Below are 16,982 nucleotides of genomic sequence, written 5' to 3' on the forward strand. Positions count from 1 at the left end.
CTTCTGTCCATGTTTGGACCAAGACTGTAATGAGGTCAGGAGCTGAGTAGCTCTGGTAGAATCCAAACTGAACATAGATGAGCAAGTTATTGCTGAGTAAATGCCAATTGATAGCATGATTGATGACACCTTTCATCTTTTTGCTGATGATTGATGGTAGTAAATTGATAGACTGGGTTTGTCTGGCTTTTTCTGGACAGGACACATCTGGGGAAACTTTCCACTTTGTGGGATAGATGCCAGTGCTGTCATCATACTGAAACAGCTTGTCTAGGGACCTATCTAGTTCTAGAGCACAAGTCTGCTGTACTAAAACTGGAATGTTGTCAGGGCCCATTGCCTTTGCAGTATCCAGTCATTCCTTGATATCATATGGACAAAGAACAAAGAACAATACAGCACAGGAACAGGCCCTTCGGCCCTCCAAGCCCGCGCCGCTCCCCGGTCCAGGATTGAATCCTGAATCCAGGATCCCCGCCCAATTTTCCAGCCTATCTACATACCAATATCCTATCCACCGAGCTGTCCCTCACAGCTACGATGCTTTGTTCATTACAACCTATTAACTCACCCCCACTCCCCCATTCCAGACCATGTGATCTCCAGGGAGAGGCGAAAACCCAGAGTGAAAAACCCCAGGGCCAATATGGGGAAAAAAAAAAATCTGGGAAATTCCTCTCCGACCCCCTGAGGCGATCGAAACGAGTCCAGGAGATCACAATGGCCCTGATCGGAAAATGCTTCCCAACCCTAGTCATTTCCACTTCCACAAACACCATATGAATTCCCTGCCCCCGAGACAGGTTCCCAACTATCCGCAGTCTCGCTCTGTACTGGCACCAGCAAGATGATCATAGAATGAAGCCTTGAAACGAGAAACAAGGAACAATTAGCCCGCGCCGCTCCCTGGTCCAAACTAGACCACTCTTTTGTATCCCTCCATTCCCACTCCGTTCATATAGCTGTCTAGATAAGTCTTAAACGTTCCCAGTGTGTCCGCCTCCACCACCTTGCCCGGCAACACATTCCAGGCCCCCACGACTCTCTGTGTGAAATATGTCCTTCTGATATCTGTGTTAAACCTCCCCCCCTTCACCTTGAACCTATGACCCCTCGTGAACGTCACCACCGACCCGGGGAAAAGCTTCCCACCGTTCACCCTATCCATGCCTTTCATAATTTTATACACCTCTATTAAGTCTCCCCTCATCCTCCGTCTTTCCAAGGAGAACAACCCCAGTTTCCCCAATCTCTCCTCATAACCAAGCCCCTCCATACCAGGCAACATCCTGGTAAACCTCCTCTGTACTCTCTCCAAAGCCTCCACATCCTTCTGGTAGTGTGGCGACCAGAACTGGACGCAGTATTCCAAATGCGGCCGAACCAACGTTCTATACATCTGCAACATCAGACCCCAACTTTTATACTCTATGCCCCGTCCTATAAAGGCAAGCATGCCATATGCCTTCTTCACCACCTTCTCCACCTGTGACGTCACCTTCAAAGATCTGTGGACTTGCACACCCAGGTCCCTCTGCGTCTCTACACCCTTTATGGTTCTTCCATTTATCGTGTAGCTCCTCCCTACATTATTCCCACCAAAATGCATCACTTCGCATTTATCAGGATTGAACTCCATCTGCCATTTCCTTGCCCAAATTTCCAGCCTATCTATATCTTTCTGTAGCCTCTGACTATGTTCCTCACTGTCTGCAAGTCCTGTCAGTTTTGTGTCGTCCGCAAACTTACTGATCACCCCAGTTACTCCTTCTTCCAGATCATTTATATAAATCACAAACAGCAGAGGTCCCAATACAGAGCCCTGCGGTACACCACTAGTCACAGGCCTCCAGCCGGAAAAAGACCCTTCCACTACCACCCTCTGTCTTCTATGACCAAGCCAGTTCTCCACCCATCTAGCCACCTCCCCCTTTATCCCATGGGATCCAACCTTTTTCACTAGCCTACCATGAGGGACTTTGTCAAACGCTTTACTAAAGTCCATATAGACAACATCCACGGCCCTTCCTTCGTCAACCATTTTGGTCACTTCTTCAAAAAACACCACCAGGTTAGTGAGGCATGACCTCCCTCTCACAAAACCATGTTGACTATCGTTAATGAGTTTATTCCTTTCTAAATGCGCATACATCCTATCTTTAAGAATCTTCTCCAACAACTTCCCCACCACGGACGTCAAGCTCACCGGCCTATAATTACCCGGGTTATCCTTCCTACCCTTCTTAAATAACGGGACCACATTGGCTATCCTCCAATCCTCTGGGACCTCACCTGTGTCCAGTGACGAGACAAAGATTTGCGTCAGAGGCCCAATGATTTCACCTCTCGTCTCCCTGAGCAGCCATGGATAGATTCCATCAGGCCCTGGGGATTTGTCAGTCTTTATATTCTCTAACAAACCTAACACTTCCTCCTTTGTAATGGAGATTTTCTCCAACGGTTCAACACTCCCCTCCGAGACACTCCCAGTCAACACATCCCTCTCCTTTGTGAATACCGACGCAAAGTATTCATTTAGGATCTCCCCTACCTCTTTGGGCTCCAAGCATAAGTCCCCACTTTTGTCCCTGAGAGGTCCGATTTTTTCCCTAACAACCCTTTTGTTCCTAACGTATGAATAAAATGCCTTGGGATTCTCCTTAATCCTGTCTGCCAAGAACATTTCGTGACCCCTTTTTGCTCTTCTAATTCCCCGTTTGAGTATTTTCCTACTTTCATTGTACTCCTCCAGAGCTCCCTCCGTTTTTAGCTGCTTGGACCTAACATACGCCTCTCTTTTCCTTTTGACCAGTCCCTCAATTTCCCTGGTTATCCACGGTTCTCTAATCCTACCCTTCCTATCCTTCTTTTTTACAGGCACATGCTTGTCCTGTAGCCCTAACAACCGTTCCTTAAAAGACTGCCACATACCAGATGTGGATTTACCCTCAAACAGCCTCTCCCAATCAAGAGCTGCCAATTTCTGCCTGATCCCAATAAAGTTAGCCTTCCCCCAATCCAACACCTTACCCTTTGACACCACTCATCCTTTTCCATCACTATCCTAAAGCTAACAGAATTGTGGTCACTATTTGCCACATGTTCCCCAACCAAAACTTTGAAGACCTGACCGGGCTCATTCCCCAGTACCAGGTCCAGTATAGCCCCCTCTCTAGTTGGGCTGTCCACATATTGTTCCAACGAACCCTCCTGTACACATTTTACAAATTCCTCCCCATCCAGAGTCCCTGCCCTCAGCGATTTCCAGTCTATACCAGGGAAATTGAAGTCTCCCACTACAACAACCCTATATTTCCTGCACCTATCCAGTATCTCCTGACATATCCATTCTTCCCCTTCCCTTGGGCTGTTGGGGGGCCTGTAGTACACCCCCAACATAGTGACTGCGCCTTTCCTGTTTCTAAGCTCCACCCAGAGTGACTCGCTACACGACTCCTCCGAATTGTCCTCCCTCTGCACCGCTGTAATATGCTCTCCAACCAATACCGCTACTCCCCCACCTCTTTTGGCCCCTCCTCTGTCTCGCCTAAAACACTTGTACCCTGGAATATTCAGCTGCCAGTCCTGTCCCTCTTTCAACCAAGTCTCTGTCACCGCAACCACATCCAAATTCCTCGTGCGCATTAAGGCCCCAAGTTCGTCTGTTTTACCTGCTACGCTCCTTGCATTGAAGTATAAGCACTCCAGACCCCCAGGCTCAGTGAGGTCATCCTCCCCCAGAGTGCTCTTCTTCTTTGCCAGCCTTGTCCCAGCCCCAAGCTCGTCCCCAGCCACCACACTTATAGACCTAATAGTTTGATCCCCTCCCTATAGACCTAATAGTTTGATCCCCTCCCTATAGACCTAATAGTTTGATCCCCTCCCTATAGACCTAATAGTTTGATCCCCTCCCTATAGACCTAATAGTTTGATCCCCTCCCTATAGACCTAATAGTTTGATCCCCTCCCTATAGACCTAATAGTTTGATCCCCTCCCTATAGACCTAATAGTTTGATCCCCTCCCTATAGACCTAATAGTTTGATCCCCTCCCTATAGACCTAATAGTTTGATCCCCTCCCTATAGACCTAATAGTTTGATCCCCTCCCTATAGACCTAATGGAGTGAATGAAATTGGCTGAAGATAGACATCTGTGATGCTGGGGACCTCAGGAGGATGTCAAGATGGATCATCCACTTGGTACCTCTGGCTAAGATGCCTTTTGCACTGGAATCAGCTAAGGGAGGGCAGTGGTGGTAATCAGCAGAAGATTTCCTTGCCCATGTTTGACATAATTCAATGAAACTTCATGGGATCCACAGTCAATGTTCAGGACTCTCAGAGCCACTCTCTCTCAACTGTGTATCACTCAATGGATCTGACCCAACAGTGGGACAGCGGTGGTGATGGAGGACACTGGGTCATTGGTTGTAAGATATGAATCAGCAACTATGACTACTGTGAGTCCTCAAAGTTGTGGTTGTGTTCCTAAAAATGGCAACTTTAAATAAACAACTCTAAGCGAAACATTGGGCCCGATTTTACCGTTGTGGGCGTGAAAACGTGGTAAAGTTGGGTGTGAGGCTATTAACGCGATCCGCGCCCGTGTCCACGCAGATGGCCACTTTACTGAGACCCGAGAACGGCCGCGATCCAATTCACGCCTGAAACAGGCGCAATGGCGATTTAAATGTATTTGCATGTATTTCAATTGAACTAATGAACTGCCTGCCCAACTTTATCAGCATTCCCCCCTTTACCACCGAATTCGCCAATCTGGAATCGCACCAAAATGAACCTGCTGAATAGAAGCCTGAATCGAGCGCTCCAGCTGCTGAAGAGGCGAGCTTCTCGGCCTTTTGGCTAAGATCAAGTGTAGTTATGCGGATGCTGCACTTGGTTGAGGCCATTGGGTCAGATTATAAGCTTCATATGTTTCATATGAAGCAATTTTTAAAAGCTGTATCTCGGCCTTTTGCTAAGATGCAAATGAGCTCAATTCTTGGAGGAGGAATTGCTTTCCCTCCTCCAATCAGCTTGGCTCATGTAGATCAGGTGGTGGGGGAGGAGGGAGGTGGGTCAGATCATTCTGGGGGGGGGGGGGGGGGGGGGTTGGGAGGAGGGAGGGCGGAGGGAGGGCCAATCATTGTTTGCTTGGGGGGGGGGGGCGGAGGGCCGATCGTTGTCTGGTTGGGGGGGCAGAGGGCCGATCGTTGTCTGGTTGGGGGGGAGGAGGCCAGATCATTGTCTGGTGGGGGAGTGAGGCCAGATCGTTCTCTGGGGGGTCGGGGGGTAGAGTGAGGCCAGATCATTCTCTGGGAGGGGAGGAGGCGGGTAAGATGTATCTCTGGTGGGGGAGGAAGCTCGATCGCCCACTGGTGGCGGGGGAGGAGGCCAGATGGATCTCTGGTGGTGGGAGGGGGGGGCAGGGGGATCCGCTGCCACTCTGCGGGCAATTGGTGGGTGGAAGGGGGAAGGGGGTTGCGATCGGTCTGGGTAGTGGGGGGGGGGGGTGGGTAGATAAGCGGGACAGTGATGTCTGTGGGGGCCATCGCTCCCGCTTTTCACTCCCGGGCCACTTCCTCCACTTTCTGCGGCCAGGGAGCAATCTGACACGGGTACGCTTTTTCAATTTTTTTTCTAACTGCGCATGCGCAGTTCAGAGCTCCGATCATTTCAGGTGTGCTAAGCCCCGCCCACAGCGCGATTCAGACCTGTGACTTTTCTTTCAGGCTGAGCGCGTATGGGAGTGCTTGAAAGCAGATTTCCAAGTCGGATGTGAATTGCGCCCAGATTCAGCACTTAGAATGAAAATGGTAAAATCAGGCCCATTGATTCCCATAGGAATTAATTCCCATAGGAATCAATGTTAAAACTGTTGTTAGGTCCTTTAGGACCTTCCTTAGCAGAAAAAAAGCAAATGTTAAAACATTGTAATCTCAAATTGCAATATTTTACATTACTTAATTCCTACATTGGTAAATGAAGAAACTTTAAAAATAAAATAAGTTTAAAAATTAAATAGATTTATTGTCCATGATGCATGGAACTGGTATTCAGTATAAGGCAGAGTTGGAAATGGAAAAACAACTGGAAGATTTGTTTTGCTGGAAGCTACAATAAGAAATCGATAGTAATCCTCTCAATAAAAGGTAGTTAATCTTGCCGCAGTAGGAGTTCTGGAAGTGATCAGTTTGGTTGCAGTTTGAAACCATTGCAGCAGACTATTGGAATCCAAGGGTGTTTTCTGAGGTTTTAGTCACATTGTAGAAATAGCAGAGAGGCCCATGTTTGAGGTATGGAATCCAGGTTTGTGAAGTCAGTAAAGAAATTGGAGTCTTATCATGGAATCATAGAATTCTACAGTGCAGAAGGAGGCCATTTGGCCCATCATGTCTGCACCCGACAACAATCTCACCCAGACCCTATCCCTGTAACCCCACAAATTCACCCTGTTAGTCTCCCTGATACTAAGGGACAATTTAGCATGGCCAATCAACCTAACCCGCACATCTTTGGAATGTGGGAAGAGACCAGAGCACCCGAAGGAAACCCACGCAGACACGGGGAGAATGTGCAGACTCCGCACAGACAGTGACCCAAGCCAGGAATCGATCCCGGGTCTCTGGAACTGTGAGGCAGCAGTGCTAACCACTGGGCCAAAAGTTAATGGAATGACACCTCCCCTTATTTCACATGCTATATCTGATTTGGCATTGAAATAACTCCAATGTACAGTTTCTTCTAGCCTATGTGCTGCTCAATCCTTCAATCAGATTGGTTAAGGAGATACAGTTCCCTGTCTTGTTCACTCCAGCCCAGATGTCTGATTTCCCTCACTGCAATATTAGTGTGGCACAGTGGCACAGTGGTTAACACTGCTGCCTCACAGTGCGAGGGAAACGGTTTCAATTCCATCATTGGGTGATTGACTGTGTGGTGTTTGCATGTTCTCCCCATGTCTGCATGGGTTTCCTCTGGGTGTTCTGGTTTTCTCCCACTCTCCAAATATGTGCAGGTTAGGTTGATTGGCCATGATAAATTGCCCCTTAGTGTCAGGTGGATTAGTCGGGTAAATACATGGAGTTATGGGGATAGGCCCTAGGTGGGATTGTTGTCGGTACAGACTTGATGGGCTGAGTGGTCTCCTTCTGCTTTGTAGGGATCCTATGGTCATCAGCAACTTGCCATGCACAAAACTTTAAAAACCTGAGCATGCAGAAACCAGCCTGAACAAAAGGCAGACACTATTGGATGCCCTGCTGCAGCAAAATCTGGCCCACTATAATATGGAAAGCACTATATAATTTAAGTTGCACAGACAGAAGGTACCTTCTTTCTTTGTATTGTTTAGTCTTGATATTGGTTGCCAATTTATTCATGCCAATGCCATTTTAAAGATGTGCTTCATCATCAATATCACCAAAATCTTTTACCTTGTTGAAGACATGAAGGAAAATGCATCAACTAAAAATTAGAGTAACATAAAGGATGAATCAGCAATTGTGTATGCTCACAGAAAGGATGGGGCCATAAGTACATGTAGCAGACTAAGAGGGGGACAAGATGCCACATGAACTTCCCTGATCAATTTTAGACCATTTCTTATTTTGTAGTGCATTCAGATAAATTGACAAGATGTTTTTTTTTGTAGGTCTGAAATGGCTAATTAACTTTTTTTGTGATATTACAGTGTGGTATCTGTCAAGGACAACTTGGAGATGCAACCACTGGGACAGATGTGCGGATCCGCAATGGGCTTCTCAATTGTAATGATTGCTACATCAGGTCCCGAAGTAAGTTATGTTTCAGCACTGTGCTTTTTGTAAAATGTCCCTAGGGGCAGAATTTTATAGCCCGGCTATGGTGGGGGTGGGGGCCACAAAATGATGTGAACCATTCAAAAAGCCAATTGACTTCGGCAGGACCGGAAATCTGGCTGGTGGGAGAGGTCATAAAATTCCATCCATGTTTCTCACTTAAAACTTGTAAAGATATCATCTGAAGAATCGCAATTTCTGCAAGGCCGAAAGTTAAAAACTTTGGTCAACATTTAATTGCTATTATTAAAGATTGTGACATTCATAATCAAATATTTTCCTGTGACTAAGTTGAAAATTATTTGCTTTTATTTACAGTGTTGTTATTATAATCGTTAATCTTTCAGTCGTGATGATAAATATTTCAAATTGAGCGGAAACATAAAGTGAATAATCAATTATCACTCGCAAATTTTTTCCCTTTTCTTCCCCAGTTTAAATTTAAAATTTACATCTTGTAAAATTGCACTTAGCACATCAGATGTACAAATTTCAAATATAATTTCCAACATTATACAGTTGGCAGCACTTTATTTAATTTGTCAAAGGGTCATCTGGACTCGAAACGTCAGCTCTTTTCTCTCCTTACAGATGCTGCCAGACCTGCTGAGATTTTCCAGCATTTTCTCTTTTGGCTTCATTTAATGTGTTTCTTACTAAAGGGGGGATTTTCTGTCCCCATTTTCAGCGGGCAAGAATGACAGAGGGGGCGGAGAATTGAGTGGGAGTCTGAGAACAGCATTTACTCCGACAGAATTTCCCTGCTCGATTGTCTGCAACATCCATTACTTATCATCTGACAATTTCAAATCTCTTCAGTCATTCTTAGCCAATCAACTTCATTGATACAGGCCCCTTGGATGCTACTATTGTCCCTTTTATATTCAGAATGTGGCTACAAATTTAAGAATAATAGGTTATGTAACATAAGAAACATTGTACTGTTTTTTATGACTGGCATTTATAGCTTGGGATTCAGAACAGCTTTCTCCAGAAATGCACTCGTCACTCCTTTGGTTTTAAGTTTATTACATTTATACTTTATTTTCTGCTTTCTGTGACTAAGCCATTTTTAAAACAATCTAAATTCAGCATTCATTCTTTGAACTTTAATCTTCTTATAACTGATTTGCAAGTGGAACATTGTATAAGCTGTAAATTTATTACTTGGATTTTTAAATGCACAATTTTTGCCCTCTAATTTAGGAATAAACATTTATTGTGTTGCTCCTGGCTCATATCAGAAAAATAAGTAATATCAGCTCATGATTTTGCATTCAACAACTTTATAAATGGGAAATTATGAGCTGGAATTATGTAATTTAACAATATATATTCCAGGTATACATCAGAGTGGGAAAATCTACTCTTTAGTTACCTTGTGAAAGAATTCTTAATAGAATTTCCAAATTTGTGTTTAAAAATAATAAAAAGAATGTCAGTGAAAAATAAAGTGGGTAATTTTCCCAGCCCGCTGCACTGGGGCCTGGATTTCCAGCATCATCAGCTCCATGTCAGAAATGGGCATGGAACTGATTAAAATATTTAAATCGCCATTTAAATCTTATTAGCTGGCCCAGGACTGAAGCCTCTGGGCCCACTAGCCTCTCCTCCCCTCCCCCACACCCCGCCAGGATTGGTTCACTCCAGCGGGGTTTACAACAGCCCACTAAGTGGCCTGAGCCCGCTGGAATGAAGGGAGGCCATGGAGGCCTCTGAGGAGGTCAGGGTTAAGGGGGGTGCCCCCTGGGCATTGCCTGCCTGATAGTGCCAGCCTGGCCCCCTGGCACTGCTCAAGGGGCAAAGTGGCATGCCCAAGGGACACCTTTGCACTGCCCACTGGGCCATCAGGCAGTGCCAAGGGGGTGGGGCCAGAAGGAGATGGCCTAATGAGGGTGGGGCCTATGGGCAAGATTGGTGGGGAGGACCTGCTGCCACCTTGCATAGGGATCCCTGGTAGAGGGAGGGAAGGTGATGATCAGGGCTGGCCACACAGGGGGGAGGGGTGGGGCTGTGGGGGGATGGGGTCGGGACTGCCGGGGTATCAGGAAGATCGGTACTGTGGGGGAGGGGGTGTCAGCGAGATCAAGATGGGCCGGAGGGGGCGGGGGAGGAGTTGAGCTGGCCCAGAGACATCCGGGAGGCCAGCGATCAGATCAGAGGGGCAGCGATGGGGTGTTGCTGTGCTGGCCAGCGATCGAGAAGCCGGCAGTGCAGGGCTACTGCACATGCACTGATCTCCACTATGACAGATTGGCGCATGCAAAGTGGTCCACTTAGCGCTATGCTGCCGGCCTCTCCAGCGGGAATAGGCCTGCCCACAGATTTTCATTGTGAATCTCACAAGTGCACTCTGCAGTGCTGAGAGTGTGGGAGATTCATTTTGAAAATCCCGCTAAAAAAAAACAGCGGGAGTTACTCCAGTTTTTACATGAATTCAGCACTTAGCATTTTCCTGGCAGAATTCCGGCCAAAATGCCCCATCGTGGAAGTGCAGTAAGGGTATGTAAGCCTGGCTGGCCTTTTGGAGGACCAAGTCCAGAATTGCAGTACTGTGAATGTTAAAAAGAGATCTGCTTAATGATGTCAACTGAGTGATTCCATGATGGTATTTATCTCCTATAAGTCTTTGTAGCATTGCAACATTTATAACCTGAGACGCGCTATAATTAAATATTGTCAATACTGAGATTGCCTTCGTTTTTAGCTGCTGGACAACCCACCACTTTATGACCTTGCCACATGCCAATCAGCAACAGCAACTGGAAGTTGGATAGAACACAGGTGGCCCCGATGCTCAGTGCTGATCCTTGCGACGACTGACAATCGTGGATAGAAACTGTCACTCACTGGCTTTCTCATTAGAAGAAACATCATTTTCCAAAACAGCTTTTACCTGCATTGTTACCTTGGCAGTCTACACCTTGGATCATTTTCGTACCCAGTGAAAGCACCATTCTTTTGTGCATATACAAAAGTAGCATACTATTTTTGCTGTTGAATAAAAGCTTTTAACTGGATTCAACATGTATTTAATTAATATTGTGTGATATGTAATTTATTTTATCGCCTCCTCCAATCATGATAAATACATTAAAGTGCAATGATTATAGGAAAAACTGAATAAAATTAGGAGCAGAATCTTGTGTCCGCCGTTTGGCAGGCTTGGTGGTGGGAGTGGCATTCAATGAGGTGGTATGGGAGCAAATGGGGATTCCACCACCTGCCCACTGCCAAATGAGACCCTTAAGTATTAGGCCACCGCAGGCGAGAGGTTCTCCGTGCACCCTGGTGTGTTTGCTTGCAGGCTCTTGGAGTCTGATCGATGGACTTGGCATTGGGAAGGAGCAGCCCTGCTGAGGGCTACCCCCACCCCCTACTCTTGTTGCTGACCTCCCCCCCTTCCTCCCCTCCCCGTGATACCCATCCCATAACCCCCTTCCCACCATCACTCACCAGCGCCTGAGTCCCTCCTCGATCCAAAGCTTCATGTGGGTTTTGTACCTGCAGCAGTCAACACCTCCCAGTAGCACTGCTGGGTACAGAAGAATTGTTGGCCTCTGGTTAGTGGGGAGATCTCAGCAGGTTTGAATTCCAACCCCAGAGTCCTTGATCCTGGGGGAAGGCTGCCCCTGGCCTGTCAAGTGCCTGAGTGGTAGAAGATATAGTGGGCCTTCACAAAAAGAAGTGATATGGGGGTCCCGCTGGCTTTCAAGTCAACAACTGTGGTCCGTACCCCCTCCACAGCCATTGCCTCCAAAAGGTTCAGCCTTATGTTTGTCCTATGTAGTGAATAAAAATTGTCTTCTTCCTTTTCCTGGACTAACATGAGCTGTCGTTGTATTTTATCGCCTCCTCCAATCATGATAAATATATTAAAGTGCAATGATTATAGGAGGAACTGAATAAAATTAGGGGCAGAATCTTGTGTCCACCATTCGGCAGGCTTGGTGGTGGGAGTGGCATTCAACGGGTGGCATGGGAGCAAATGGGGATTCCACCACCTGCCCACTGCCAAATGAGACCCTTAAGTATTCGGCCAGCAGCAGGCGGGAGGGAAAATCGAGTTGATTTGAAATGGATAGATTTACAGTCATTCAGATATTTTAAATTGTCTTTATTCATCATGCAAGAATATCACCACATGGTCTAGCATGTGAACAAATGGATCATGATCGAGGCAATAACCGAGTTGTTTTTTGATACTAGATAATAACAAAATACAACGACACGATTTATTAATGCATCAGAAAATAGAAAGAAAAGCTGAAATGCTTGTCTTCTAGGAAAATATGTGTGCAAGTCTGTGTGTAGAAAGGACATAATTGGCAATCAATGCCAGCTCTCCAGTGTGTACTTGTAACGGCTGTTATATTGCATCAGGTTTTCTAAATGTTCAGTACTGGCTTCGCTCATTTATTGTTTATCTAATTGATCTAAGTTACTATAAAGAAGAATTTAGATCAACATTATCTTTAAGTTAATGATTAAGGAGTAGACAACCACCAGGCTGCAATTCATATTCAGGGTCACAAAGAGAAGGTATTAACTCTTCCACACTTTGATCAGGTTTTCTTGCATAATACACAGCCAGACCCGAGCTTTTCTGTTGACCCAGTGTTTACTTTGCTCGATGTGGACTTTTATCTCCTGTAAATCCGGTGTATTCCCTGTAAATCAAGGCGAACCAAGTATTAAAATAATGAAATTCCAGTAAATATTACGCACTATGCCTGCAGGTGCTCAAATGCTGCCCATTACAATTTGAATTATAAATATGGCCTGTGCCACCATTTTAGATTCTGGAAAACTGAGAAATCTACTTTGGAACTGACTAGAAAATAATGCAGAGCAAGTTTGAACTTTCACAATTTTGCCTCAAATTGGGTCAAATATTCCCCCAAAATGTCAGAATGCCTGTACACTGCAAGAAATTAAAGTATCAGAACCCAATTAAGGTAACAAAAAAGTAAGTAAAATTAATTTGTAGATTATTATACTTTTATTATAAAACATTCTACCTATTATGATACATTAAAGCTGTGAAACTTTTTAAATAGTCAATCTTTCCAAGCAGAGAAAGAATTTGATTAAATTCAGCAGTTTTATATTATTATGAAGTCTCAAGTCGCTGCTGGAATATTCCACAAGGCTGCTGAAGGTTTTTTTTTCAAAATTACTGTGAAATTGCAGATACCTTACTGGAAGAGTCAGTTACAGGCACGCATTTTGTTGTATTTTACTGAAATATCATTATTTTGACCAGAAACCTTTAAAATTTCATTTTTCTTGATTTGTAGATAAATGAGAATAACCAAACAATTACAACTAGCCTGAGATATGCCATGATCCCTTGCTTAACAAACCATTTATATCGCAAGCAGATGCCTGCAAAATGATTCTATGGAGAATTGAAAGCAGCTAATTAGCCAACTGCATCGTCTCTGCCTTAAACAACAGCAATACAGTGTCAACTCCATAGTCACTGAAGCTCTTGATTTCCATACTGTAGGATAAATATTAAAGTGTAGTCCATGATCATTTAGCAGCATTGTTGAAGAGTGCGCAATTAAATAAATCTCTTTCTTTGGCTCAGCAATAATTATTTCTTAAAATTACACCTTTGACATTTATTTATTGAAATAGATAAAAACATGTGTTGCATGCTAGTCGAGTCCTTACGCCGAGGTATTATATGATAATTGTGTGCTGTATTTTTATTTGTAACCATTGTTGGATCAGTCTTTTGGAAGAATGATTTTATCTTTTTCACATTAAAACTGTGCCTTAGAAAATGCAGGCTGTTGCACATTGACGGTCAAAAGTGTTGAGCGTCTGCAGTGAATGTGAAGTAATTGGTATCTGGCTTGATAAACATCTCTGTCAGCTCTCAAATGAGCTGGGTGGAAGCGATACTGCAAAGGAGATGAGTTAAACATGAAGCTGAGGCCTAATTGGTTTATCTCATGTGACCGGTTCATATTAAACTGAATTCTACTCTTCTGCATGGTTTCAGCGAAGGCTGATGTTTATCTTGCAGTCTATCTATTGTGTAAAATACATGTTTCAGCACCCAAAATATTTTTAAAGAGGACTTTTTACATATTCTTGTACTCTTTTTCTCCTCGGAAATTACCAGTTCGGAGGAACAGTGAACATATATAGTAGCACATTCTGTACCTGTTCCAAGAGCCCCATTTGCAATTCTCTTTATCTTTTAAAATAAAGTTGAAGTGGCGCCAACATGAACCAGGGACAAAGTCATTAAGCATTTAAGTGGTAACATTGAAATTTCTTGGCCTGTAGAATAAATTGCTCCAATACAGATTTATATGTAATACACTGAACATCAATATTCAAAACCAATGAATGCTGGTACTTAAGACAGAATACGGGCTGGAAAATACAATTGGCAATATTGAAAATTAATTAATTACAGGTTTAAATTATATTCCTCTGCTTACTATTTTAAAGCAGTCTTGTGGTACAGCAGGTAGTGTCCCTCCCTCTGAGTCAGAAGTTCTGGGTTTGAATCTCACCCTAGGACTTGATGACCAAGGAAGGTATGCTCAGAATGTGACCAAAGAGGTTGATTATAAACCTGCAAATTCCCCCAACACATGGCAATGGCAAGTGGTAAGCATGGGAGAGATTCCAGGTCAACCATGTGATGGAAAAATCATTGGAGCCTCTACTATCATTACCCATAGCTCCAGGCTACAACATGCATGTAAATACGAATGTTACCATAACAACGTGGACTTTGTGAGTGGATTGTAACACACCAGCGCCACTATTTTAAAGGAGCTGTTAATTCATTTAAAATACATTGACCGGGACTTTCTGGCCCTGCCGTGGTGAGACACTCTATGAAGGATGTGGCAGGTCAGCCAAACATCCATTGACTTTTGGCAACACCAAACGGCTGGCTGGTGGGGCTGGAAAATTCTGGCCATTGAGTTCATCCGCTAACAACATCAATAGTCAGTTCTTATCCAAAATGTTAATATAGCATTTCACACAAATGAACTTCTGTCAGTCGTACCAGAGATGAACACTTTGCTTAACAAAATTATATAGCACCAATACTATGAAAACACAGCCTCGATAACTAAATAGTCAAGTAAAAAAGTGTAGTTCTGTTTTTGAAAATTACATTTTGTTTAAAATGTTCCACTATGTGTATGGTTGACTTTACTGACTTTGGGAAGTCCATGTTTGGTTCATAAATCAATAAAGCTTATTCAAAGTATCTATTGTTGTGCTTACTCTTCTCACCTTGTTGGTAACACTCATCCATTCATATTTGCATGATCGGATGTAGTATCCTTACAGTAGCATGCAATGAAACTCGACCACCATCTGCTATCATCTGTGTAGCAAGTTGTTAGATTTGACTATATAGTTAACAACATTTCTCCCAAAACATGCTTAACCAAATATGGACTTGGACTGGTGCTTTTTTTCAGTGAATGATTGTAGCTGGGGCTAATAAACTATTGAAATCGTCTGCTATATGCTACAGTTCAACCATTGCGCTATATGTATAGTGATTTGCCTCTTAAGGAGAAAATACAATGCGTTCAAATAATGCAACAGCTTTTATAGTAAATGTATGTTGTTTATAAATAAAAAAATTAAAAATACAACTGTGTAAAGCTTTTATTGTTGACCGACCAAGTCTTAGAACATTTTAACATGCATACCTATATAACATATGCTCCCGCAGACTTCCAGATAACCTATCCATTATAAATTCCTATACACATTTAAATTGGAAATTCTGTGGATATCGTTTTAATGGAGTTACATCTTCTCGCCAATGATGGTGCTTTAGAACATCAGGTCTCAAGGCTTTTCAGCCTCCACTGCAGAGCAACTCCAATGGTCTGACTTCTCTACTGCCCAAACTGCTGATGCTTTAGCTGTTTATAAATAATTAAATCATCAAAGTAAGGAATAATATATTGTTCTGAAATTCCTCAAGTCCGTAACACACACACACACTGGTAAATTCCCTGTGAAAAAGCTCAGGGCCCAGTACTATATAAATGCTACTGAATTCTATTTATGTGGCCTTTGTTTTCTACCTCTGCATAACAGACCTCTCTTCATCTTTATGGGCAGTTTTCTAGGTGGTCAGTAGTGGGTGTCATTTCTTCACTGCTGACTGCAAAATCCAGACCATTGGTATGGCAGCAATCATTACGTGGAATTTAACATAAAAAAATTATCACCACAAAGGGTGTAATAGGCATTGCAGATAAATATTGACACTTTAAAAATTGTCAAAGTTAACACGAGTTTTTAATGATTTGAAGATGGACTGTTGTGAGTCACGCAGCATTTTAAGATATAATAGCCTGTATTTTGCTGTAGCAGTAATGTTGAGGTTATCAGTACTTGCCACTGTTACAGGATAAAACTGACAATAACTTCCGAAATCCAAACATGTGCAAGTTGGTGAAGATTAGGACATTTGATTAAATTAAAACTCCACCAAATGTCACGGGATTTGAACGCACATCCCCAGAGCATTAACCTGTTCCTCTGGATTGCTCATCCAGTGAATTCGCCACCACGCCACCATTTCTCTCTTCCTATTGAGATGAAAAGCAGAGTATGCAAATGTTTGCTTGGCAGGACGGAACTTGAATATTGCTGAAAAGAGAGACCACGTTACCAAAGCTTTTTATCTTGCACTCATCAGGACAAATGCAAGAATAGCAAATTTCAAACCATCACAATAATTTATACTATAGGAGAAAAGGCTGCTGATTGGCTGAGGCATTATCATGGAGAAAGGGATATGTTCAAGCCTTGTATCTATGTGAATTACACCGATGCTTGGGGAGCCTATAGTTTAAAGGGAATATGAATGTATGTCATTTGTAACAAGCGTAAATGAGCCATGTTACAAGCTAACTAATTATTATCTTAAATTAGTTGTTAGTGTGGCTATTCATGCACTCAGGATTGTTCAGCAAGTGCTGCTCAATCATGGAATTACATTAAACAGTAGAGGTTTTGTTTTCAGTTTTGCAAGCATGGACTGGTTGAATAGGATCTGTGTTCTGCCTAGTGTGAACAACCAACGGAACATGCTGTTTGATTTGATCATCCAATTGCTGGGATGCATGCACCTGGCATTGCACCAGCTC

General features: G+C 43.6%; 1 protein-coding gene and 1 pseudogene across 1 annotated transcript in view; both read left to right on the forward strand.

The window, feature by feature from the left end:
* LOC144495886 (LIM and calponin homology domains-containing protein 1-like) overlaps positions 1 to 15,460 on the forward strand; it is a 355,764-nt gene extending 340,304 nt beyond the window's left edge. The window contains 2 exon segments of the mRNA XM_078216622.1: positions 7,695 to 7,797; positions 10,529 to 15,460. Coding sequence (XP_078072748.1) covers positions 7,695 to 7,797; positions 10,529 to 10,554 — 129 coding nt within the window. The 3' untranslated portion in view covers positions 10,555 to 15,460.
* LOC144502016 (U2 spliceosomal RNA) lies at positions 4,845 to 5,046 on the forward strand (annotated as a pseudogene).
* Positions 15,461 to 16,982: the final 1,522 nt, after the last annotated feature.

The sequence above is a fragment of the Mustelus asterias genome, chromosome 1, assembly GCF_964213995.1.
Source record: "Mustelus asterias chromosome 1, sMusAst1.hap1.1, whole genome shotgun sequence".
Classification (NCBI taxonomy): domain Eukaryota; kingdom Metazoa; phylum Chordata; class Chondrichthyes; order Carcharhiniformes; family Triakidae; genus Mustelus; species Mustelus asterias.